The sequence below is a fragment of the Micromys minutus genome (assembly GCF_963924665.1).
Source record: "Micromys minutus genome assembly, chromosome: 13".
In the NCBI taxonomy this organism is placed as follows: domain Eukaryota; kingdom Metazoa; phylum Chordata; class Mammalia; order Rodentia; family Muridae; genus Micromys; species Micromys minutus.
Genome location: NC_137982.1, coordinates 9599260 through 9620969, shown reverse-complemented (window position 1 = coordinate 9620969; position 21710 = coordinate 9599260). Strand labels below are relative to the sequence as shown.

At 51.7% G+C, this 21710-nt stretch overlaps 1 protein-coding gene across 1 annotated transcript in view; it reads left to right on the top strand.

Annotated features, from left to right (window-relative positions):
- The window catches only part of MVB12B (multivesicular body subunit 12B), a 151214-nt gene extending 130498 nt beyond the window's left edge, over positions 1-20716 (top strand). The window contains exon 10 of the mRNA XM_080927013.1: positions 17250-20716. Within this exon, the coding sequence (XP_080783139.1) occupies positions 17250-17336 (87 nt within the window). The 3' untranslated portion in view covers positions 17337-20716. The remainder of the gene's footprint in view (positions 1-17249) is intronic.
- Positions 20717-21710: the final 994 nt, after the last annotated feature.

The following is a 21710-nucleotide window of genomic DNA, read 5'->3' as shown; positions in this document are numbered from 1 at the left end:
ACTGTCCCATCATCCCTGGCTTCTGTCTTCTCTCTCCCTGGGGCTGGGGCAGCAGATACAGGCAGTATCTGTCCATCCACGTCTGCAGCTGAAGGATGCCATTAGGGTTGTCAGAGTCTTGGTTGTTTCTCACTGTTGTCTTGGTAGGAAGGCAGACCTGCTTTTACTGCTGAATTATACTAACGGTGCTTTACTGCTTTACGGAAGTGGGGAGCATGGTGGGAAGTGCGCACCAAGAAGGGTGTCCTTAAAGCAAGTGTCTCCAGGGCTGGATCCTGTTTTTCTCTTTCTCATTCCCTGGGGCCTGGCTGCCTGGGTGGAGACGCCCAGGGCTTATTAGAAACGTGCTCTCCTCCCAGTTTGTGTTTACTCTTGTTAAACCACAGCCCCAAACAAATCAAAAAGGGAAATGCTTTAGGCAGGGGGTTGCCTCTATTTATTTATTTATTTATTTGTTTGTTTGTTTGTTTGTTTGTTTGTTCATTCTGTTACAGTGGGAACCTGACACATAGTGTGGAGGTCAGAAAATAACTTGCTTAAGTCTGTTCTCTTCTTCCATCATGTGAGGTCTGGGAATAGGATTCGGGTCTTCACATTTGGGGACAAACCTCTTTTCCCACTGAGCCATCTCACTGGCCTAGATAACCACCTTTGAGTTTGGGGCATAGGCTAAAGACCTGAACATCTCCTAAGATCCCACCCCTGGCTCTTTCCCACAATGCGGAGTAAAGTGCTCAGTCACCCCGCAAAAGAAACATGGACTGAGATTGTGTGAACACTCAGAGTCCATGGCCCTGACTAAACTGTCAGCAGGTGGCTCCAGGAATAACACTAGGACCAAATGTGCTCTGCTAGGAAGATTCCCTGCCACCTCCCCTAAGGGGCACAGCTTGAAGAAATAGTGTCCATCCCTGAAGGCAACCAGTCAGTCTGTCCATCCATCATTAGGCTAAGTATCTTAGTTGTTGTATTGCTATGAAGAAACACCATGACCAAGGTATCTTACAGAAGAAAGCATTTCATGGAGGGCTGGCTTACAGTTTCTGAGGGTTGCCCATGAACATCACAGCAGGAAGCGTGGTGGCAGGCTAGCAGGCACAGGAGTAGTAGCCAAGTGCTTCATCCGATCCATAATCTCATGGACTAGGTCTGCTTGGGTTTTGAAACCAATGCCCACCCTCAGTGACACACCTCCTCCAGCAAGGCCATGCCTCCTCATCCTTCCCAAACTCCCCACCAACGAGAGACCAGGCTTTCAAATACAGGAGCCTGTGGTGGCCATTTTTCATTCAAACCACTTCACAGAGCATGCTCTCCTGATACCACACCTAGCTATGGGGATTTTCTGAAGCACAGTTCAGCCCTGTCTGCCACTCACCTTCCCAAGCAGGCCTGCCATGGAGCTGCTGGCCCTGTTGGCCTAAGAATAGTTAGAAATGAAGCAAAATGGCAGGCAAATGGCAGCTCATGCCAGCTGCCAGCAAGACACATGCCCAAGGCCGGCGCCACTACGACCTTGACATACATGAGGCCCCTGGTGCTGCACGGACAGTGCACACACTCAAGGAAGAGTGCAGCTTTCACCCTGGTAGGCAGGGAAACAAAGGAAGTGTGTCTGACTGGCAGCACGCTCAGCCTGTCAGCACTCAAGCTCCAAGTTCCACAGGTTCCCTCCTGGATGTATTGATGGTGGAGGTGACGTAGTATCATGGATGGGACACTGCGGAATCTGTGTGTCTGTGGTCAGGTACCATGTGCTGATGGTATAAGTGACATGATGCTTTTATAGGCAGGACACAGGTATGCAGTGCACATGTCTGTGGTCAAGTACCGTGTGTCGATCTAAGTGATATGGTGTCATGGACAGGACGCAGGTCCCCAGTCTTACCTGTGTTGGTTGGCACATCTACCCATAGTTGTTCTGTGGTTTGTTTGAATCAGGGTCTCAGTATATAACTCTAGCTGGTCTTGAACTCACAGAGGGCTGTGCAGGCCCTGTGTGGAGACCAGACAAGGATGCCAGCAGATGGCCCCAGGGGTCCTCCTCTCTCACCCTCCCACTTCATTCTTTTGAGCCTGAAACTTGTTAAAGCCAGCAGGAATCAGTGATCATCTCATCTCATCCACACCCAGACCTCAGACAAGTCCCTTTGTGGCGTCCCCAACCCCAGCTGTGGTGCAGGCCTCACAGGACAGTGTCCCATAGCAGAGTGTCACTATTGGGAATCACACTATTGGGGACCTTCACATCCCTTCCTGGTAGTGCAGCATGCACAGCCCTTATATTATTGGAAGATACCCAGGAAAGGTGCTGTTTAAAACACCATCAAGCAGCATTGTGGCAGGGGGAGGGGTCATTGAAAACACAGAGACTTCAGCATTCGGGCACACGCCAAGATGTGGGTGGTGGAAAATGTATGAAGCCAGGATTAACAAAGTAACTCAGCCTGAATGCTGGCATTCTCAGATCTCATAGCTTCGGCATACACTCCTGTGTGCCCATCTTCACAGAGGCCCCAGCAGGATGCCTGTCAATTGGGTCGAAGCAATAGAGTGATTTTTGCTGTCCTCCCTTCCCATGGGAGGTGACCAAGGAGTCACAGCAAGTTTTTTGGCCTGAAATGGTATGTCTTCTATCTTGTTTTCTTGCCTCTCTGAGAAGGTAGCATGGGGCTACTGTTCCCACAAAGCCACACTACCCACCCTACCCCGCCCCAGCAAAAGCTGCTCCATTGAGGAGTGAGGGAAAAATGTAATTCCACAGCGATCCATGATGAAGCGCCTTCCCTCTGAGTGAGTAGATGGGCATATAAATATTCCCCGTCTCCGCAGCTCTTTATTTCCCTTGTAAGCAGTTCTCCCATTTCTCCATCTGATGGATTCCCTGTCGCAGCTACAGTGGGCGTGCCCCACTCTCTCCCCAGCTCCCTCCTCAACCCTCCCTGCCCTGGCTGGCTCAGTCGTTTCCTTCCACCTACCTGTGCCACCATGGGTCTCCACCTCAACCAGACCAACCTCACACAGACCTTTTGGATCAGAAGCAATGACCCCTGAAATGAAAGAGCATTGGCACTGGGAAACACGTCTCCGCAGACTCCGGTGTGAACAGGCTCACCCAGAACCTTCACAAGGTGCATGGGGCTGTGGCTAGCGGCTCTCTCATTAGCCTACCTTGCTTCCTGGTGGAACAGACAGCCTCCATTTTCAGAGGACTTGAAAGCTGAAAAAGGAGAGTCTCATTAGCAGAGGGCCATCTAATATTAATCACCCCCTTAAAATTGACAAGGGAGGCAGTTCATTTAACCACTTAATTGCTACAGGTTTTTATGGGTTGCTGTTTGCAGACATATTTAATGAAGAAGTTATAAATCTAAGAGAGCTTAAAATTTTAATTTTATCCCTAAATATTATCCTTGTTCTCAAGTTTGTAGCCAGGCCTCAGGAGTGTAGTCACGTGAGATACTCTTTAAATGAACATATTTGCTAACTGGCATGATTTCAGTTTTTAAAACATTGGTTCCAGCAATTAGGCTTTTTTTTTCCAGTTCCCAAATGACTAGAGGAATTCGTCTTGATTATAATTGCTCTTAGCCACGCATATCTAATTTGTGTCTTTTTAAGTGTTAATTAGTAAACAGTTTGAGCTGACATCTTTATGTGTTTGTGTGTTGAAAAATGGGGCTTATTGGTTATTTAGCTTGGGGCTGATCCCGCTAGCATTTACATCACGACTCAGAGGTGAAATTAATGGAACCACATTTGGCAACGTGAGGTTAAAAGAATTTTCAAATTCAACTTCTAGATGTCCACTTGGTTAGGGCTCTTCAAATGAGCAGGGTTAGGGTGGGCTGGGGAGCTGTGTCTGCTGGAGGACAGCCAGGTAGCTGTGCATTCGTAATGAAATGGCAGACTCCCAATTTTATCACAGCGAAGTGCTCAGATCCAACACAACGTCCTTCCTTTTCTGCGCTTGGAAAGCTTTCCTCGTGCTTATGAATGTGAATGGATTTGATGCGGGGTTGAGTTGCAGCCACAGAAATGTGTGGTCCCTTTGCACCATCTACTGGTTATGTCTTGAACTGCACTGGGTTACATGGCTGCCTCTGCTACGTAAGATGTTCTTCACCCCATGTCCTTTCCAAAGCTTTATTATCCGCCAGGAAGACAAAATATTTGGGAAAACAAATTTTCCTATTGTGCACTAAGTGTGATTAATCCAGTATAAACTCCTGTCTGTTCTTCAAAGTCCCCAGCTGCCATCTGAATTTTCACAGAGCTCACACTGGCTTGAGACCACTCCTGCTCAAAACAAAGAAACTCTAAAAGATGGTGCATGGCGAGGCAAGGGCATACCAGTCAGCTGACCGGATCAGCTTACACTGTATCTCACCACACTGTCAGCACACACGCAATCACTGCAGTGACAACATATTTTAGTTTTTTAAAGAGCCTAATAGGTGGGTTAAATGGCATTTCTAAAGGCATAAAAGAGGCCTTTCAACGTGTGAGGGGTCTGGTTTGCCCTGCCACATTCTGCTGACCACAGCCGTACAGCCATGATTCATGCCACAGGCTAGCATTCATCCTCTCCTCTCCCACTGAAGAGGACCTCACTGGTATGGCATCATTTGAAGCAAACTTGGGACTCCTCCCAGTTGGAGATCATGGGGGAAGGTGGAGCAGAATCTTCCTTGATTCTCTCTGTGCCTCATTTTTTGAGGCAGTGTCTTGTACTAAGCCTAGAACTCAATGATTGAGCTAGGTTAGCTTTGCTGGTGAGCTCCAGATAGCTGTCTCGGTTCTCCCACCACTGGGGGACACTGCCCTTTATGTGGATGCTTGTGATCTGAACTCAGCTCCTCGTGCTTGTGTGGCTGTCACTTTCCCAACTGAGCTCTCTTCCTGCCCAGGTGTCAACTTCTCAATGCTTCTTGTTTCCCTAGAGACACATGCACGTGCATGAAACACAAACTGAGGAACACGTGAAGAGTGATAACCCCTGCTGCCTACCTGAGACACACACCTGCCAACATCACACCCGCAAACCTGCATTCACAGTTCTGTGACCTGCTCCTCACTCCTGCTCATCCTAATCCTTTCCCTTATGTCACAGATAAGTACGCTCCCCCTCACCTGAGGGGCTTCTTTTGCAGCAGATGGAGACTGTTTCAGAAGCCACAACCAGGCAAAATGCAGTTTGCAGCCCATTCCTTCTGGCTGCATTCCCTGCCTTTAAATAACAGAACTCTTTCTCAAGAATTTTATACAAGAATAATATATTTCTATCACTGCACTCCCCCTCCAACCTCTCCTGTGTTTCTCCCACTCCCTTTCGACTTCTCTTCAATTACACACACACACACACACACACACACACACACACACACACACACACACCCTCCTAAGTCCATTTACATGGATTGGCTGACCACATAGGACTGTAACCTATCAGGGGGCTCATCTTATAGAAGACTGGTTTTCCATCTCTCAGCAAGTTGCTGATAGTTCTTCCTTTAGTGTTGGAGCCATGTGAGATTTTTCCCCCATCCACGTTAGGATGTCAGCTAATGGTATCACTGGGTCTTGTCTGAACGGCCATATTGTTGAGATTTAATAGGTACAACTCTGTCCCTCACATAGAAGACACTATGTTGTAGCTGGCACCCTGGCTCACTGGCTTCAGCAGTCTCTCCCCCTCCCCCGCGCTGTCTACAGTGTTCTCGAATCTTTAGGGTAGAGGTTGAATGTATTTTTCAGCTAGGACTTGGCACCCCACATCAGACGGTCTCTGCCTTTTGCCAGTGTGGCTTCTGTAACAGTCTTGACCTCTGAGAAAGAAGCCCCTCAGATGAAGAGTGAGGACCATGCTTATTTGCAGCATAAGGGGAAGGATTTAGAATGCTGTTGAAAGTTATTATCACAGACAAGTACATTCCTTTCTAGTGTCTATGGCTCACCAGCCACAGGTCGTTAGTTGTCTAGGTTCCCAGTGTCAGACATGAGTTTTCTCATTCTGAGCAGCCCGTAAGTTTGATTAGGAGGCTTTGGTCACCCCGAGGTCCCAGTGCCATCTCTGCCCTCAGCTACGTCTTTCCATGCTGTCCTTCTGCTTCCGGCTTGGTAGCTGAGTAGGACTTTTCACTGTTCTCTCCCTGGCCGCCCACATAACACCTTGGTCTATTTGAGGGCTAATCCTCAGGGCAGACCTTCCACTCAGCTCCAGCTCCATTCTTCCAAGTCTCTCAGCAACTTTAGCTCTAGGAGGTGAACACTGACCTCCACTCTGACCAGCTCAGAGGATTCTCATGCTTGGCACTGGGGAGTTTAGTCTGGGGCTTTGTGGGGTGCATCCTCACTCCACAGGCCCTTGTGTGTGTGTACTTAGCCAGTCACCCACTGAGTGAATTTGGGGTCATCCCCAATGACTCTCTTGATTTGCTGTGTGTATGTCTTTGCTCCCCTGGGTAAGGCTTTCTTTAAAAGGAAAAAATAGTTTGCTTTCCAAATGGAAATGAGCCCACTTAAGCCCCAACCAAAGGAGCACAAGGCTGGCTTTCTCTACATTCCAACTCAGCCCAGAGACACTGTGCTACCTACTCTAGAGGTGACAGTCTCCACGCCCCCACACTGGTCTGTTGTCATTACTGGCTGTCCACTGCTTGCTTACTTGGTGCTCCTGGCTTGGTGGTTTCCCCCAATGTATGTAATTCTCACCCCTTCCTTTCCTCACCTTTCCCCTCCTCGGGGTACGTGAGGGGTGCACTCACCCATGCAGCAATCTGTGCAGTCCCGAAGTCAGCATCAAGTGTCCTGTCTGTCAGGCCTCTCACTGAATCCGGAGCTGCCATTCTCTAGCCCAGCTCCCTGTGACACTCGGGGATGTGCGTCTGCCACTGCCGCACAGTGGGCATTATAGGAGCGCACTGGGAAGCTCTTGCTGTGTGAGCTCTGGGGATCCAAACACAGGTTTTCACCCGCACACAGCAAACACTGCCCTCTAAGTAGTGGATCTCAGCCTTCCCAATGCCGTGACCCTTTAACATAGTTCCTCATGTTGTAGGGACCCCAACCATAACATTATTTCGTTGCTACTTCCTAACTGTACTTTGCTACTATTATGAATGATAAATATTTGGTTTGCAGGATATCTTATATGTGACTCCTGTGAGAAGATTGTTTGATCCCCAAAGGGGTTGCAACACACAGGTTGAGAGCCACATCTCTAACCATTTTTTTCAACCCCCTTTCACTTGCTTTTTTAGTGATATTTTATTCTTTAAAAACTTCATGTGATTTATTTTGAATATATTCAGCCCCCAACTCCTCCCATTTACACCCTCCCACCTAACTTTGAGATTTCTGGGTTTTTGTTGTTTTGTTTGGTTTTTCCAGTGAGTCCAGTTTCTGCTACCCAACTAGCCTCGGTGACAGTTGAGTCTGCCCTACTGTGTGGCTATCCCATGAGAGGTCACATCAATAGACTCTCCCTCTTCTAGAAGCTATCAAATGTCAATATTTCATCTAGGAGTGGGATTTTGTGTCCACCCTAACCCCTGACCCAAGGATTCTGTGCAGCTGGAGCTTGCCCTGGTTCATACCAGCTGTGTGGGTTCACGCTCTTCTGTCCTGTCTGGGAAATACTGTTTTCTTGATGTTATCGAGGGCCTCTGGCTGCTTTGATTTATTTTTTTAAGAATTTGTTTTTAGTTAGGTGGTGGGGGATGAGTGTAGCATGTGAGTGCACCCGAAGATCCCTGGAGCTGGGGTTTCAGGCAGCTGTGAGCTACCCGGATCCTCAGTGTACATTCTTCACTGCTGGGCCACCTCTCCAGCCCCACACTGCTGGCTCTTAGAAGTCTTTCAGTCCCCTCTTCCTCCCAGAGCCTTGCCAAGGGTGTGACACAAATTTCCCCTTTAGGGCTGGGCTCTCCAGCCTCTTATACTTTTTGTGTCCAGTGCTTGGTGGTTAATGTTATCTACTGCAAGGATAACTACCCCCTCTTGGTCCGACCCTCCCCTCTTGGTCCGACCCCTCCCTTCTTATTTTAAGAGCCCTCTGTGCTTTAAAGATGACAGCCTTGGGGCCGGGAAATGCTTTGGGTTCTGTTTTCATGGCATTCTTACAACAAAAACATCGCATTCCCTCTGTATTTTATATTTTAAAATACTAAAATATTAAACACTTACCAACTCCTTGATTCATTTGGCATGTACTAGAAAGAGAAGAGCTGACTTTATTGATAAGGTTTAGGCAGTTTTCCGACCAGCTTCTTCTGCAAGTTCTCTGTGTCATCTTTTCCCACCTTTCCATGTGCACGTTGGGGCTTTCCCGTGCCTTCTGTTCTCTCTTGCTCTGTGATGTGTACTCACATATGTATGTACGGAGGGTTAGGTGAGTTCCCTCTGTGCGCCCCCCGGGGGGGTTTCCTAATTAGAGGCACGATTGTTCCATCTGAACTTACAGCCTTCCAAGGATGGCGGTTTTATTTGGAGAGAGTCCTGATATACAGCGCAGGCTGGCCTTGAGCTCAGGAATCTCCTGCCTCCACTTCAGAGAACTGGAATTGCAGACATGTGCCACCACTACCCCATCGTCCATCAACAGTTTTCAGTGCGTTGTTCATTTTGGGTCCATGCATACAGAGGGCAGAGGACAATTTGCAGCCTTCCATCATGTGGGTCCTTCCATCATGTGATGACCTAGAACTCAGGTCATCAGGCTTGGTAGCAAGTACCCTTATCTGCTGAGCCATCTCATCATCTGCCAGAGAGGGGAGGGTCCGCCTGAGAGGGTCTGCCTGAGAGGGGAGGGGTCTGACTAAGAGGGGAGGGGTCTGACTGAGAGGAAAGGGTCTGACTGAGAGGGGAAGGGTCTGACTGAGAGGGGAGGGATCTGACTGAGAGGGGAGGGGTCTGACTGAGAGGGGAGGGGTCTGACTGAGAGGGGAGGATCTGACTGAGAGGGGAGGGGTCTGACTAAGAGGGGAAGGGTCTGCCTGAGAGGGGAGGGATCTGACTGAGAGGGGAGGGGTCTGACTGAGAGGGGAGGATTTGACTGAGGGGAGGGGTCTGCCTGAGAGGGGAGGGATCTGACTGAGAGGGTTGGGGTCTGACTGAGAGGGGAGGAATCTGACTGAGAGGGGAGGGTCTGACTGAGAGGGGAAGGGTCTGACTGAGAGGGGAGGGGTCTGACTAAGAGGGGAGGGGTCTGACTGAGAGGGGAGGGATCTGACTGAGAGGGGAGGGTCTGACTGAGAGGGGAAGGGTCTGACTGAGAGGGGAGGGGTCTGACTGAGAGGGGAGGGGTCTGACTGAGAGGGGAGGATCTGACTGAGAGGGGAGGGGTCTGACTAAGAGGGGAAGGGTCTGCCTGAGAGGGGAGGGATCTGACTGAGAGGGGAGGGGTCTGACTGAGAGGGGAGGGTCCGCCTGAGAGGGGAGGGGTCTGACTAAGAGGGGAGGGGTCTGACTGAGAGGGGAGGAATCTGACTGAGGGGGGAGGGCTCTGACTAAGAGGGGAGGGGTCTGACTGAGCGGGGAGGGGTCTGACTGAGAGGGGAGGGATCTGACTGAGAGGGGAGGGTCTGACTGAGAGGGGAGGGTCCGCCTGAGAGGGGAGGGATCTGACTGAGAGGGGAGGGTCTGACTGAGAGGGGAGGGGTCTGACTGAGAGGGCAGGGGTCTGACTGAGAGGGGAGGGGTCTGACTGAGAGGGGAGGGGTATGGCTGAGAGGGGAGGGGTCTGACTGAGAGGGGAGGGTCTGACTGAGAGGGGAGGGTCCGCCTGAGAGGGGAGGGGTCTGACTGAGAGGGGAGGGGTCTGACTGAGAGGGGAGGGGTATGGCTGAGAGGGGAGGGGTCTGACTGAGAGGAGTAGGGTTCGCCTGAGAGGGAGAAGTCTGACTGTGAAGTGGATCTGACATTCCCCAGTCTTGTAACAGTAATAACAAGAACCACCAAGCACTGAACCCACAGAAAATGAGACTGTAGAGAGCCCAGCCCTAAAGAGGACATCATACCCCTCCCAAGGTTCTATTTTTGTTAGAACTACATGCACCAGACTCATGGGTAATGGATGACTGACATTTTACATTCATGTCTACCTGCTTACCTGGGTCTTTGTGTGTTGGCCGATGGAAACCAAAAGGTTTTCTTTAATGAATTCTCATGTTTCTTTCTGTTGTTCTTTGAGATGGGGTCTCAAGTAGCCCAGGCTGTCCTTAAATTCTGTACTAGCTGAGGATAGTCCTCTTGTCTTTACTTCCCAGGGCTAGGTTATGGGCATGCAGCACCATGCCATCTTGTTGAGATGGGCGACAGTCTCAGCGCTGGCCTTCCGTCATCTGTGAACATGGCTGTTTTTCTCCCTGCATATTAACATGCTGTACCATGCTGAGTTCACAGCTCCTCCTCTCCTCACTGTCTTTGGGGTTTTGTATTTGCCTCTGTGTATCTGCATATGTGTGTGAGGGTGCACTCATGGGCCAGAAGACGGAATGAGACCCCAATGGAGCTGTAGTTATGAACGGTGAGCCACTCAGTGTGGGTGCTGGGATCCAAACTCAGCTCCCTTGGAAGTAAGTTCTCTTAATGACTGAGTCTCTCCCAGTGGTTCTCAGCCTTCCTTTTTTTTTTTTTTTTTTTTTAATTAGATATTCTCTGCATTTACATTTCAGATGTTATTCCCTTCCCCCCAATCCCATCTCTCCTCCCCCTCCCCTTGCCTCTATGAAGGTGCTCTCTCTCCTAACCACCATCTCCCACCTCAGCACCTTGGCATTCCCCTACACTGGGAAAATGAGCCTTCTCTGGACTAAAGGCTTCTCTTCCCATTGATGCCAGAGAATGCTATCCTCTGCTGCATATGCACCTGAGCATTGATGCTAGACAATGCTATCCTCTGCTGCATATGCACCTGAGCCATGGGTCTCGCCATGAGAACTCATTGGTTGGTGTTTTAGTCCCTGGGAGCTGTGGTGAGTTTGGTTAGTTGATCATTTTGTTCTTCCCATGGGGCTGCAGACCCTTTCAGCTCCTTTAGTCCTTTCTCTAGCTCCTTCATTGGGGTCCTCGTGTTCAGTCTGATGGTTAGCTGCAAGCATCCTCCTCTGTATCAGTATGGCTCTGGCAGAGCCTCTGAGGAGGCATCCATATCAGGTTTCTGACAGTAAGTACCTCTTGGCCTCAGCAATAGTGCTTGGGTTTAGTGGCTGCATATGGGATGGATCCCCAGGTGAGGCAGTCTCTGGATGATCTTTTCTCCAATCCCTGCTCCTCTATTTGTCCCTTTAGTTTCTCCCATGAACGTTTTGTTCTCCCTTTTAAGAAGGACCGAGGCATCCACCTTTTGGTCTTCCTTCTCTTTGAGCTTCATAAGTTCTGTGGATGGTTTCTTGGGTATTCCGAGCTTTTTGGGCTAGTATCCACTTATCAGTGAGTACATGCCATGAGTGTTCTTCTGTGACTGTGTTCCTCACTCAGGATGATAGCTTCAAGTTCCATCCATTTGCCTAAGAATTTCATGAACTTGTGTTTAAGAGCTGAGTAGTACTCCATTGTGTATATGTACCACAATTTCTATATCCATTCCTCTGTTGAAGGACATCTGGGTTCTTTCCAGCTTCTAGCTATTATAAATAAGGCTGCTATGAACATGGTTGTGCATGTGTCCTTGTTAGATGTTGGAGCTTCTTTTGGATATATGCCCAGATGTGGAATAGCTGGGTCCTCAGATAGTACTATGTCCAGTGTTCTGAGGAACCTCCAGACTGATTTCTAGAGTGGTTGTACCAGCATGCATACTTGCATGCCCATATATCTCCACAGTCCTGCCCAATCCCCAGGCATCCCAGCGAGCACACCCACAGCAGCCTGCCCTGTGGGACCACAGCAAGGGAAGGCTATTTCTGTCCATAGAGGACACTTGCTCCCATGTCAGGTGAGACTTTTAATAGTCATGGCTGCATGTTGACAGTGATATTGCTGCTGCTGTGATGTGGCAGCCTCAATCCTCTGCCTAGCTGGTACACCTCTCTCCAGGAGAGGCATAGAGGCTGACAGTCGCTCCATGGGAGTCAGCTAGTGTGTGGTTCTGCTGAGTCCACATGGAGAGATGACAGACCCAGTGTGCTCACTGTCACGACGCTTGTTGTCCTGCCCCATTAGGGGCCCAGCTCCCCCACTTTGCCTGTGACACTTTGCTGGACCTTGCTTGCACTCAGTCTGCCCATGTCTAAGAAGCAGGGGACACAGACTGACGTAGAAAACGTTGACAAGACATGGACCCCAGAGTTCTCCTCTCTCATTCAGCCTTTTCCTTCAGTTGCCTGAGGACTGCATGGGTCTTGAAGTTCCCAGCCCTGAATGCTAAGTGTAATATTTAGAGTCCTTATTAGAGGGCAGATGCAAAGTCTAAGCTAGTCCATCCCAAGGAAGCGGTGCAACAGGCCCACCCCACAGCAGGCCAGTCCCAGTCCTTCCCTAGGGTTCAACCCCAGATCTAAGACACAGCTTAGAAAACATGGAGCCCATTAGTGGAAAGAGCACCTTGTAGAATGGGGGTTCACTGGAGGACAAGGTGTGGTGAGGCAGGGCTGAGGTCTGGCATACGAGTTTGAGTTCAGGCTGTGGCAGTGCCTGGGAGGTGGGGATGGCGGATTAGCCCAAGGGAGGCCTGAGGAGCAGGCAGGTGGGCTCTGTGTCCAGCCTTCCTCAAGAACAATGTGATTGAGTTCCAAAAAAGTTAAAAGACTTGATCTAGGGGTGGTGGCGCAAGCCATTAAACACCAGTACTTCAGAAGCGGCAGATCTCTGCAAATGTGGGGCCAGCCTGGTCTATATAATAAATTCCATGCTATCCAGGGCTACATGGAGGAACCCTGTCTTTAAAAAAAATAGTAAGTGAACTATCTCATGATGTCTTAATAAACTGTTTTTTTTTTTTTTCCTTTGTTCTAGACTGAATTCATAGTTATCCTCTTCTGCTCCCTCTGCCCTGGCATGAGGTCATCTATGCCTTCCCTCCACTTTTATCCACCCCTGAACCATCTCTGTACATGTTCTGGCCCCTATATTCGTGGCCCTACCTGGGGCCCCCAGACTGGTCCACACTCTTCCAGGACGTTCTGTGATCTGGTGCCATGCAACCTGCTTTTGCTCTGGTTATCACCTGGCCCCATGTCCCACCTGCAGCCCATCAAGGGTGGGCATGGACACCTGTCCAGCTCAGCACTTGCTCCAGGTGTCCCTCTGGGCCAGGACCAGCATTGTCCTGGCTCACTATGGGGTTTCAGAAAGTTGTACCTTTCCCGGGCTGCTTCCTATCTGCAGAGTGTATGTAGTTAATGTAGAAAGGAAACTTCCTGCCGTCCCTGTCCCCTGGTGGACAAGACTGGCACTGGATCGTGAGAGGAGGAGGCCTGGGCAGGTACAACTTGTGCTTACCAGTCCTGCCCCCACTCCCACCACTGCCCCCTAGGTATGTAGCAAGCACTTCTGTGTCCCATAAACCTCCCCTTACCAACCAGTGAAAGGGCCCAGGACCTTTCATAAGTGCCGCTGCTTTCCCCATCTCTGCCTCCTGGGCACAAGCACTGCTGGGTGTGTTGGCACAGATCACCTCAGTGACTCCCACAGCTGCCCTGTGAGTGGCAGCAGAAGCTAGTCACCCTTTTCCTGGAGGCTGCAGTGACCTCGCTTCTATGATGCTGCCTCCTCCTCCTACTAACACAACGCCGGTCTTGTGGTGAGCAAGGGCTTGTGGAAATTGTGACCCGCTTATCTGACCTGTCTGCCTGAGAGGCCTAAGGTTGTCTATTACAAGGTCCTGGGAAAGTCCCCTACATAGCCTCTGACAGTGATATCTCTTTCCTAGGCCAGGCCAGCAGCACAGTTGCAATGACAGGCTATGTGCACCAGAGGGCACTGTGCCCCCTCACTGCTCAGCTGGACTGGCCTCTGCACACCAAATGCTTTTTAATTGAAAATATTTTTAATTCAAAAAGGATTTGCTGTTTGTACTCAAGTGCAGGTTTTCCTTATGCAGGAGACTAATGTCTTGAGTAAACAGACCCGGGCTCAAATCCACCTTCAAAGGTACTTCTGTTTGCCCAAGGGAATAAGAGGGCTTCCAGAAGCGGCCCTAGTCTCTTGGGCAAACATTTTGGGGACGAAGAACCCCTGGTGGAGGACATCGTCTGTGGGAAGGTTATCCACAGCCTAAGGGGGATTATGTCTGGGGACATATGTTGAAATTTCATTTGGGGAATAAGGGAAAACAAGAGTGGGGGTGGTGACTTTTTCCAGCCAAGATAACCTAAAGAGAAAAAAACTCCAGGGGGTGGGTGAGGGGTCTGCGTGTTGTGTCGCCCTCAGGGTCTCTGTGTGCTCGGGCTACAGTGCAGGGAAAGGCAAGTGTGTGCTTGCAATCCTTCTCCACTCCAAGCCCGAGTGCAAAAGAAAGGCCCATTCAGACAATGAACTGGAAGGCAGGTCCTTGCCCCACCCAGAGACCCGCTCCTGGGCCTCTGCAGGCATGGAGGCCCCACCACCTGGTCAGCCATGCTACCCCACCCACTACCCAGAAAGTGCAGCTCCTGTCTGCCCAGCGCCAGCCTCGGAGACCAGGCCACGCAGACAGCATTGAATGAAGGGAGTTCCTCTGCCCCGTGAGCCTCCCACCCCTGGAGCCCGCAGCAGAGCGTACTTCTGAAATGGCAGCGAGACAGCTCAGGCCGTGCTGCCAGCCCTGACCCTGCTGGTACCACATGGGCCTTTTTCTTCCCTCATCTGAGAATCACTGCACCTCACCCCTGGCTTCTAAAGTGGGGTACCCTACCCTGCCTGTCCCTAGTTCCTCCTTACTGGTACACCCTCACCCACCTGACCACCGTGGTCTAGCCTCTAGTCCTCCCCTCTCCATATCACTCCATGGTCATGTTGGACACACGATTGGTCAGGCCGGCTCTCAGAACTGACCCCAACATCCAGTCACCTATAAACCACTAGAAAATGGATGTTTCAGACTCACCCCAGACCCCTTGACCACCACTCAGAATTGCATCTCAGCTAGCTCAGGGCTGGCAGGTTCCAGGTCAGGATCTATTGTATCTCACCCCACGGTGTCACCTGTCATGCTGCCCCAGGACCTCCAACACCCACCCCAAGGGTATAGACCTATCCTCTGTCTTCTGTTGTATGCTGTTACCAGTGTGGTCCAGCTACCTCTGCACACACACGCGCACATGCACTGCCTCTTTCCCTGGACTCTCCAGCCACCAGCAAAACTACATCCTTGTCCTCTTTCCGGCCTATTCCTCCTCTGTCTGAACTGCTGTCCTGATGTTCCAGGCCTTTGTACTACTGGGAATAGCCCCTGGGCCCTCCACCCTCAAGCCTCTACCATTAAAATCCCCTGCACTTCTGCCCATCCATGATTTTGCTCTTCCCTGGGAAAGGTGCCTGTTCCAAGAAGTGCCCTTACTTGGGCCTGTGCTTTGTACAGCCACCCTAGGAGGTGATAGTTAGTCTTGGGCTTTGTAAAAGGCTCCTAGGCCCCTCTGCCACCGCCCTATGAGCCCTAGGAACAGAGGATTCCACAGGACCTATGCCTTTACAGTCTTCCCAACATGCCCTCCAAACATTCCTTCTCTCACTCACCACTCCATCAGCCCCAGAAGAGGAAGATAAAGCCAACAAAGTGTTAGTTCACTGACATGCATACACCTAAGAAGCCACCAGGTGGCAGTGTTGTGCCGACCATTGCCTGAAGCATCTTGGGTTGCCAGCAGGCTAGAGCCTGATCAAATGGTGTTAGCCTGATGGGGTGGTGTCCTGCGTGTGCCTTCAAGGGTCACTAGAGGGTAGGAAAGTGTCAGGGAGAGCTGTGTGCACTCTGACAGGCTCCCCCTCATAGCCACCAGCCATATAGTAGAAACTACTTGCCACCAAGGATGGGCCTGTGCCACCCCTGGAATCAGCCAGTCACACCCACCTTAGAATTGAGTGACCAAGATCCAGAATGGGGAGACAGGACTCCCAGGTCACATGGTGCTCTCTCGAGTGGCTCCTTGGTCATGACTTTAGCAACTCCTTTTTCTCAGGGCAGCTCCCTTTGGGTGTGTGGTGAGGCTGGCCGGGCCACACAGCCTGACTGGGGTCTGTGCTTCTCCTGCTCCAATTTGAACAGGCCCTCCTTCACAGGCTGAGTGTTGTGTGGGTGTCCTGCACAGAGTGACTGATCATGGACCTCCGTTCTGTTGGAAAGCGTTTTCAGAGCCTCCACCGCTCACTACCTCTGATCTTTTGAATATGTGCTGACGTATTCAACATACCACTAACATAAGTGCCTCTCACCTCATGGGGCACCCCAGGCTGTCCCACAGCCCCTCTTCACCTCTGCCAGGATAAGAAACCCTGTCCTGCACCCAGTGCCCACATGTGGTTATCAGGTGCCCAGACTTCAAGGGAACGGCAGGGCCCCTCTCTTACCCAAGTCTTTTCAGAGTTTTCACTGGACTCTGAGTCTTCTACAGCCAGAATTTACTCTATGGAATTAGGGTTTCTAGTACAAGAGTTAATAATCCTCTGTAGACTGGCTCTGGGTCAGGACAGCAAAAGGCAGGCCACACACGCTGGCTGGCACACTCTACCCTCACCAGTTGCTTTTTGGTCTTCTGTGTAGCTGTGAGGGTCCCCACCAGGGGAGGCTCTGGGTACAGTGAGAAAAGGTTGCAAAGGTTATAGGGTGGTGGGAAGAACCCAGAGCTCTTCCTTGGCCCTCGGGTCACCGAGGTGCTGTTAGAAATGGTGCACAACAAGCAGTCCCAGGACCTGAGGGTTGAGAGAGGCTTCTGGTCAGGCATGGAGTCCACGCTCAGGTCTCCCCAAGAGTCTTGCAGTGGTCCCCCTAGAGGTACAGCTGGAGCAGGAAGGGTCTTGCCTCTCAGCGTGCCACAAGGTTCTCGAGTGAGCTTGCCATTGGCACCAGTAGTGAATACTGCTGGTGCCAACGTCTCACCCTGCAGAGACAGAAGGAGATTGTGAGAGCTACCTACCCATTGTCACTTCCTGATTCCCCCTTCTCTGACACACACATTTTCACAGAGTAAAACACTATCCCAGCTCCAATCCTCAGCCTGGATGTCTACCCTGCAGTTGCTCTGCCTTAAGGCTCAGCAGGAGCCTCACCTCTGCTCGCCTGGGCCTTCTCTGGGTCCCGTGGCTTGACTCCCTCTTTCTTTCTCTTGCAGTATGAGTACAGTTTCCGCACCGAGCAGAGTGCAGCAGCTCGGCTCCCACCCAGTCCTACCCGGTGCCAGCAGATCCCCCAGTCCTGAGGATCCCACAGCCTCCTGGGGGAGAAGACATCTCCTACCCGGTGCCCAGACTACTGAAGGGGTGGCTTGGGTGAGAGTCACTCCCTCCCTCACCTGCCCATTCTGCTTGCCCTGCTCACTGACCAAGAGACTCTGGGCAGCTGTTTGGTCATACATGGTCATCAGCTTCCCTGATGAGACTTCCCTGCCTCCCCAGGAACGTTGTTCATAATTGTGACTAATGTATGTGCTGTTAGTGACCAGAGGCTCCTGTGTGATGACCATCTACCCCACCGAGAAAGAAAACTTCCTTACCTGGAATCACCCATGAGGGCCTGGGCACTCCAGCCACCCAGTGACACCCACTGGCTCCCCTTGAGTTGATCATCACCCTGGAAATCCCACAAAGCCACTAGCTCCCTCCTGGAAGACTCCAGGGTTGACTGCCTCACTTAGGACCTTGCAAGATGCACTGATGGCTCTGACCCAGCTCCCTGGGAACAGGCACCGCTGGTCAGCAGGCTCAGGTGGCCATGCATTTCATGACGACACTGAGAAAGCAGGCCTAAGATGCACTGGAGACAACCGTGGACTCTTCCCCCACTCCACACACTGGACGTCCAGAGAGCACAGACCGGACCCCACTTTCTGTGGGGGTGACTGGGTGCCTACCTGGATGGAAACTTGGCTGCTAGGGTACTGTGCCCAGCCACAGGTGCCAATCCCCACAAAGGGCTCATCTGTGGAGCGTCCACCTGCCGACAGCAGCTCCATGGACCTGCCTGGTGCCCTGACCTGGTGGCAGCTGACACAGAGCATGCTCTGAGAATGGTACAAAGGCACCAACTCCTCACAGCCAGATGCACCCCACTGTCTAGAAGGCACCTTCCACTGGGGAACTTCTGTTTTGAAAAGTCCTCTGTCCCAGGACATTTCACAGGTGTCAACCTGAGGTGCCAAGTTGAACCTACATGTGTTGCCATGAGAACGGCGGTCACTGTCCCAGCTCTCAGCCTCACCATGATGCGCTGCTTTGCCGCAGTTGGCTTCTAGGGCTTGACTGACATTGGTCCCCAAAGCATCTGTGGATGTGAAGATCAGTGGTCAGGGGCCATGGGCAGCTACCTACCAGCTGGTACAAACCTCTCCAGTTACAGCTCTAGAGACAGCCACGGGCAGCTGAGCGCCCAAGGTGCAAAAGGATCAGGAGCAAGAACAAGCCAACAAGATGGTATGAGCCGGGGCAGGGCCAGAAATACCTCACCATCCTACATGAGCCCCCCCATTCCAGACCTGCAGGCCCTTTGTAGAGCACCCTTCCTCCCCAGTCAGCCAGCCTCGCTGCTGATGGTACTTCATCTCTATGTGTCAGAGTCACCTTGCCCCCTCCCCTCAGATGTGAGCACACCCTATGGGTTTCCATCAACCCTTGCCTCTGGGCCCCACATTCTCCAGGTAGCACGGCTCATTAAAAAGTGAGGCCCATGGACCCAACATAGGCGTCTCTAGCAAAACCTAGTGCCACAGTGGTGCTCAAAGGAGCTAATGAACTGTCCCCAGACGACTCCCAAGGGTCCTTGGCTGGGGATCCCAAGGACCTGTGTCTGCTGCTGCTGGTGTAAAACAAAGTGTCCTGTGTGATCTGAGGCCCAACAGAGGGGGCAAGCACCCACAGTCTGAGCGAACTGGGAAGGTTGGGCACAAAGCTCTGAACTCTCCTGACCACTTCAGTTCGTACACTTCAACCACCTCTTTCCGTTCCCCACTTATGACATCATCCTTCCCACATGATGCCAGTGGCCCTCCTCTCCCCTCGGAGGAGAATGTGGCTTCTCTGCAGCCTTGGAAGTTCAAAACTGAAGACTGTGGACCCTCGTTAGTGATCCCGATGGCCAAGTGAGACGGCTCCTGGAGAAAGACTGAGCACTCTGCAGCCCACGCACGCACTCCCTCCCACAAGACTCGGCCACTGGGAGGAGAGCAAAGTGTGTGCTCTGGGCTGGAGCTCCCCAGACGGTGTGAACTTGGCTGAAAAGCCCTGACTGAGAATATTGTAGCACCAATAGCTTCTAGCTTTTGAAGTGTTGAGGACGACTTGGTGTCTGTGGTAGGTTCTAGGTTGCACCCAACCCCTGGCTTCTTGTCCTCTGGTGATGGTAACGGTTGTGTGTAGGTACCCATGTCCACCTTGTGTGGACCCAGCAGACACAGGCCTGGAAGGCAGGGCTATGGCTCACAGCAGCACTGAGTGGCCGTTGGGTACCATGTGGCAGGCACACCATTGAATGAGCACAAGGATTCACTGGACGACATGAGAGCCATAGCCTCCCTTCCCACCAGCATGTCCCACAACTGCTGCTGTCCCTACCAAGCACACACCTCTCTCTTGAAATGGCTAACCCGAGCACAGTTCCCTATCCCCACCATCCCCACACTGAATGACACATGGGTGACAAGCACGGGGCAGCGGGGGATGGGGGGGTTCGCTTGCAAATTTATCATAAGACCGAATCTAAGAATTCATGTCAGCCTAACTGCCGCGTGGAGAGGTGAGAGCCCCACTCTCCTCAGGGGAAACAGGTTAAGAGCCGTGACTCTTCTTCCTGGTGATTAGCAGCATGTGGCCACCTGTGGCCAAGGTCATGCTGAAGCCCCTCTGTCAGAAGGACGGCAAGAAGACTGAGGTACTGAGCACACACACCCTCCCCTCCACTGGGCTTGGCATTTGTAAGCACATTTCCTGTCACCCCCAAACAGGTCCAACAGTGGGTGCTCTCTGTCCTGTCACATGAAGAGCCTGAGGCATGTCTATAAGCTTGCCAGTGGCACAGACAAAACCTGACCCCAAAGCCCCTGGGCCAAGCGCCTGGCCTTTGTGTCCATCCCTGTGGGCTTTCTTTTGCCATGGAGGTGCCAACACCATGGCAGTAGGTTGCTGAGAGTCTGATTGCCTATGTGCCCCCACATACACCTGAGGGCTCCCCAGCCTGAGAGCGTCTCCTGCCACATTTGTGGGTTCCTGGCCAGGGTAGGGGTAGAAAGGGGCCTCAGTGTGCCACCAGGCCATGAAGGGCTGAACTCACAGAATTGGTTTGTGTCCAACTGAGCCTCAGAATGTGATGGAAAGGCTGGGCTCCCATTCCTGCACCCAGCTCCCTCTCAGGTGACCCGGGTGGCCCAGCTTTCTCCACCTGCTCTTGGCATAAGCTCTTGAGGCCATCTGTACCAGGAAACCAGGCTTTGTTTCCCTTCAAAAGCTTGTGAGCTGCTGGGCCACCATGTGGCGCTGGGACAAGGACCTTAGGCACAGCTGCCTTCCTGTGTATTTATTCAAGGTGACTGCTTGGCAAAGGGAGGTCTCACTGTGTGACTGTATCTTAATATGATTTGTTAAATAAATGTTTGGTTTAACCTCGGTTCCCCAGTTTGCTGTTATTTTTAAAGCCACCAGAGGTCAGTGTCCCTCAGAGGAGGCCCTCTGCCCAGCCTCAACATTCCTCCTCCTTGCCAGGGCTCCTGGGGGCCAGGTAGCCACTACCCTGGCCTTTCAGAAGGAACTGGCCTTGAGGGCTTCAGGACATCCCTGGCCCTCGGAAGCTCCTGAGAGAAACCCCAGTACCTAGTGAGCCGCGGGGCCTGCAGAGGCTTCTCATCATTTCAGACCTGCTCTCATGGTCCAGCCTCAGGACAAAGGTCCCAGCTTTGTGCCTGTTCTGACTGCTCACCTGCCACAGGATGCCACTATAAACCTATGGAGAAGGCTTGTGAGGGGCCTGCAGTTTCATTACCACAGCCACCTTCCCACCTCCTGGCTGTGGCTTCTGCGTCTCTGGATCTGTCTCTCAGCCTGCAGCTTAGCACACCCCAGTCTCGGTGGGGAGGAGCTGGACTGGTAATCTTTGATTCCCCAATACTTGGGGGCACCTCAGACCTGTATACTCCACTTTCCAAACCCAGCCTTCTATGAATCTTTTGCCCACACAACAAAGTCCTTCCCCTACATCTTCAAGGGGAGCAGGTCTAGATTCTGGTTCTGACTCTGTGACTTACTTCAGCAATGGCTCTCATCTGACAGAATGGAGGCTCCCCTCCTCCGCAGAGCCCCCTTGGGAGGAAGGTGGAGAGAGGGTGAGAATGTAGAACACATGGCACAGTGACACGGAAGCTCCTCCCGTGTCCTGCACCTACGACACCAGAAGTAAATTACACGGCTAGTACCTGAGTGGTGGGAGGCAGAGGCCTTAACCACCACAGAATGATCCCTGATGACTGGGACAAGTGTACCCCCATGCCCTCCAACCTAGGCCAAAGATGGCGAGGTGGCTAAGTCAGGAGCTGCTGCCAACCTTCACTCATCAGCCACCATGCGGGCACCTGGCAGCCTCCCACTCCCCA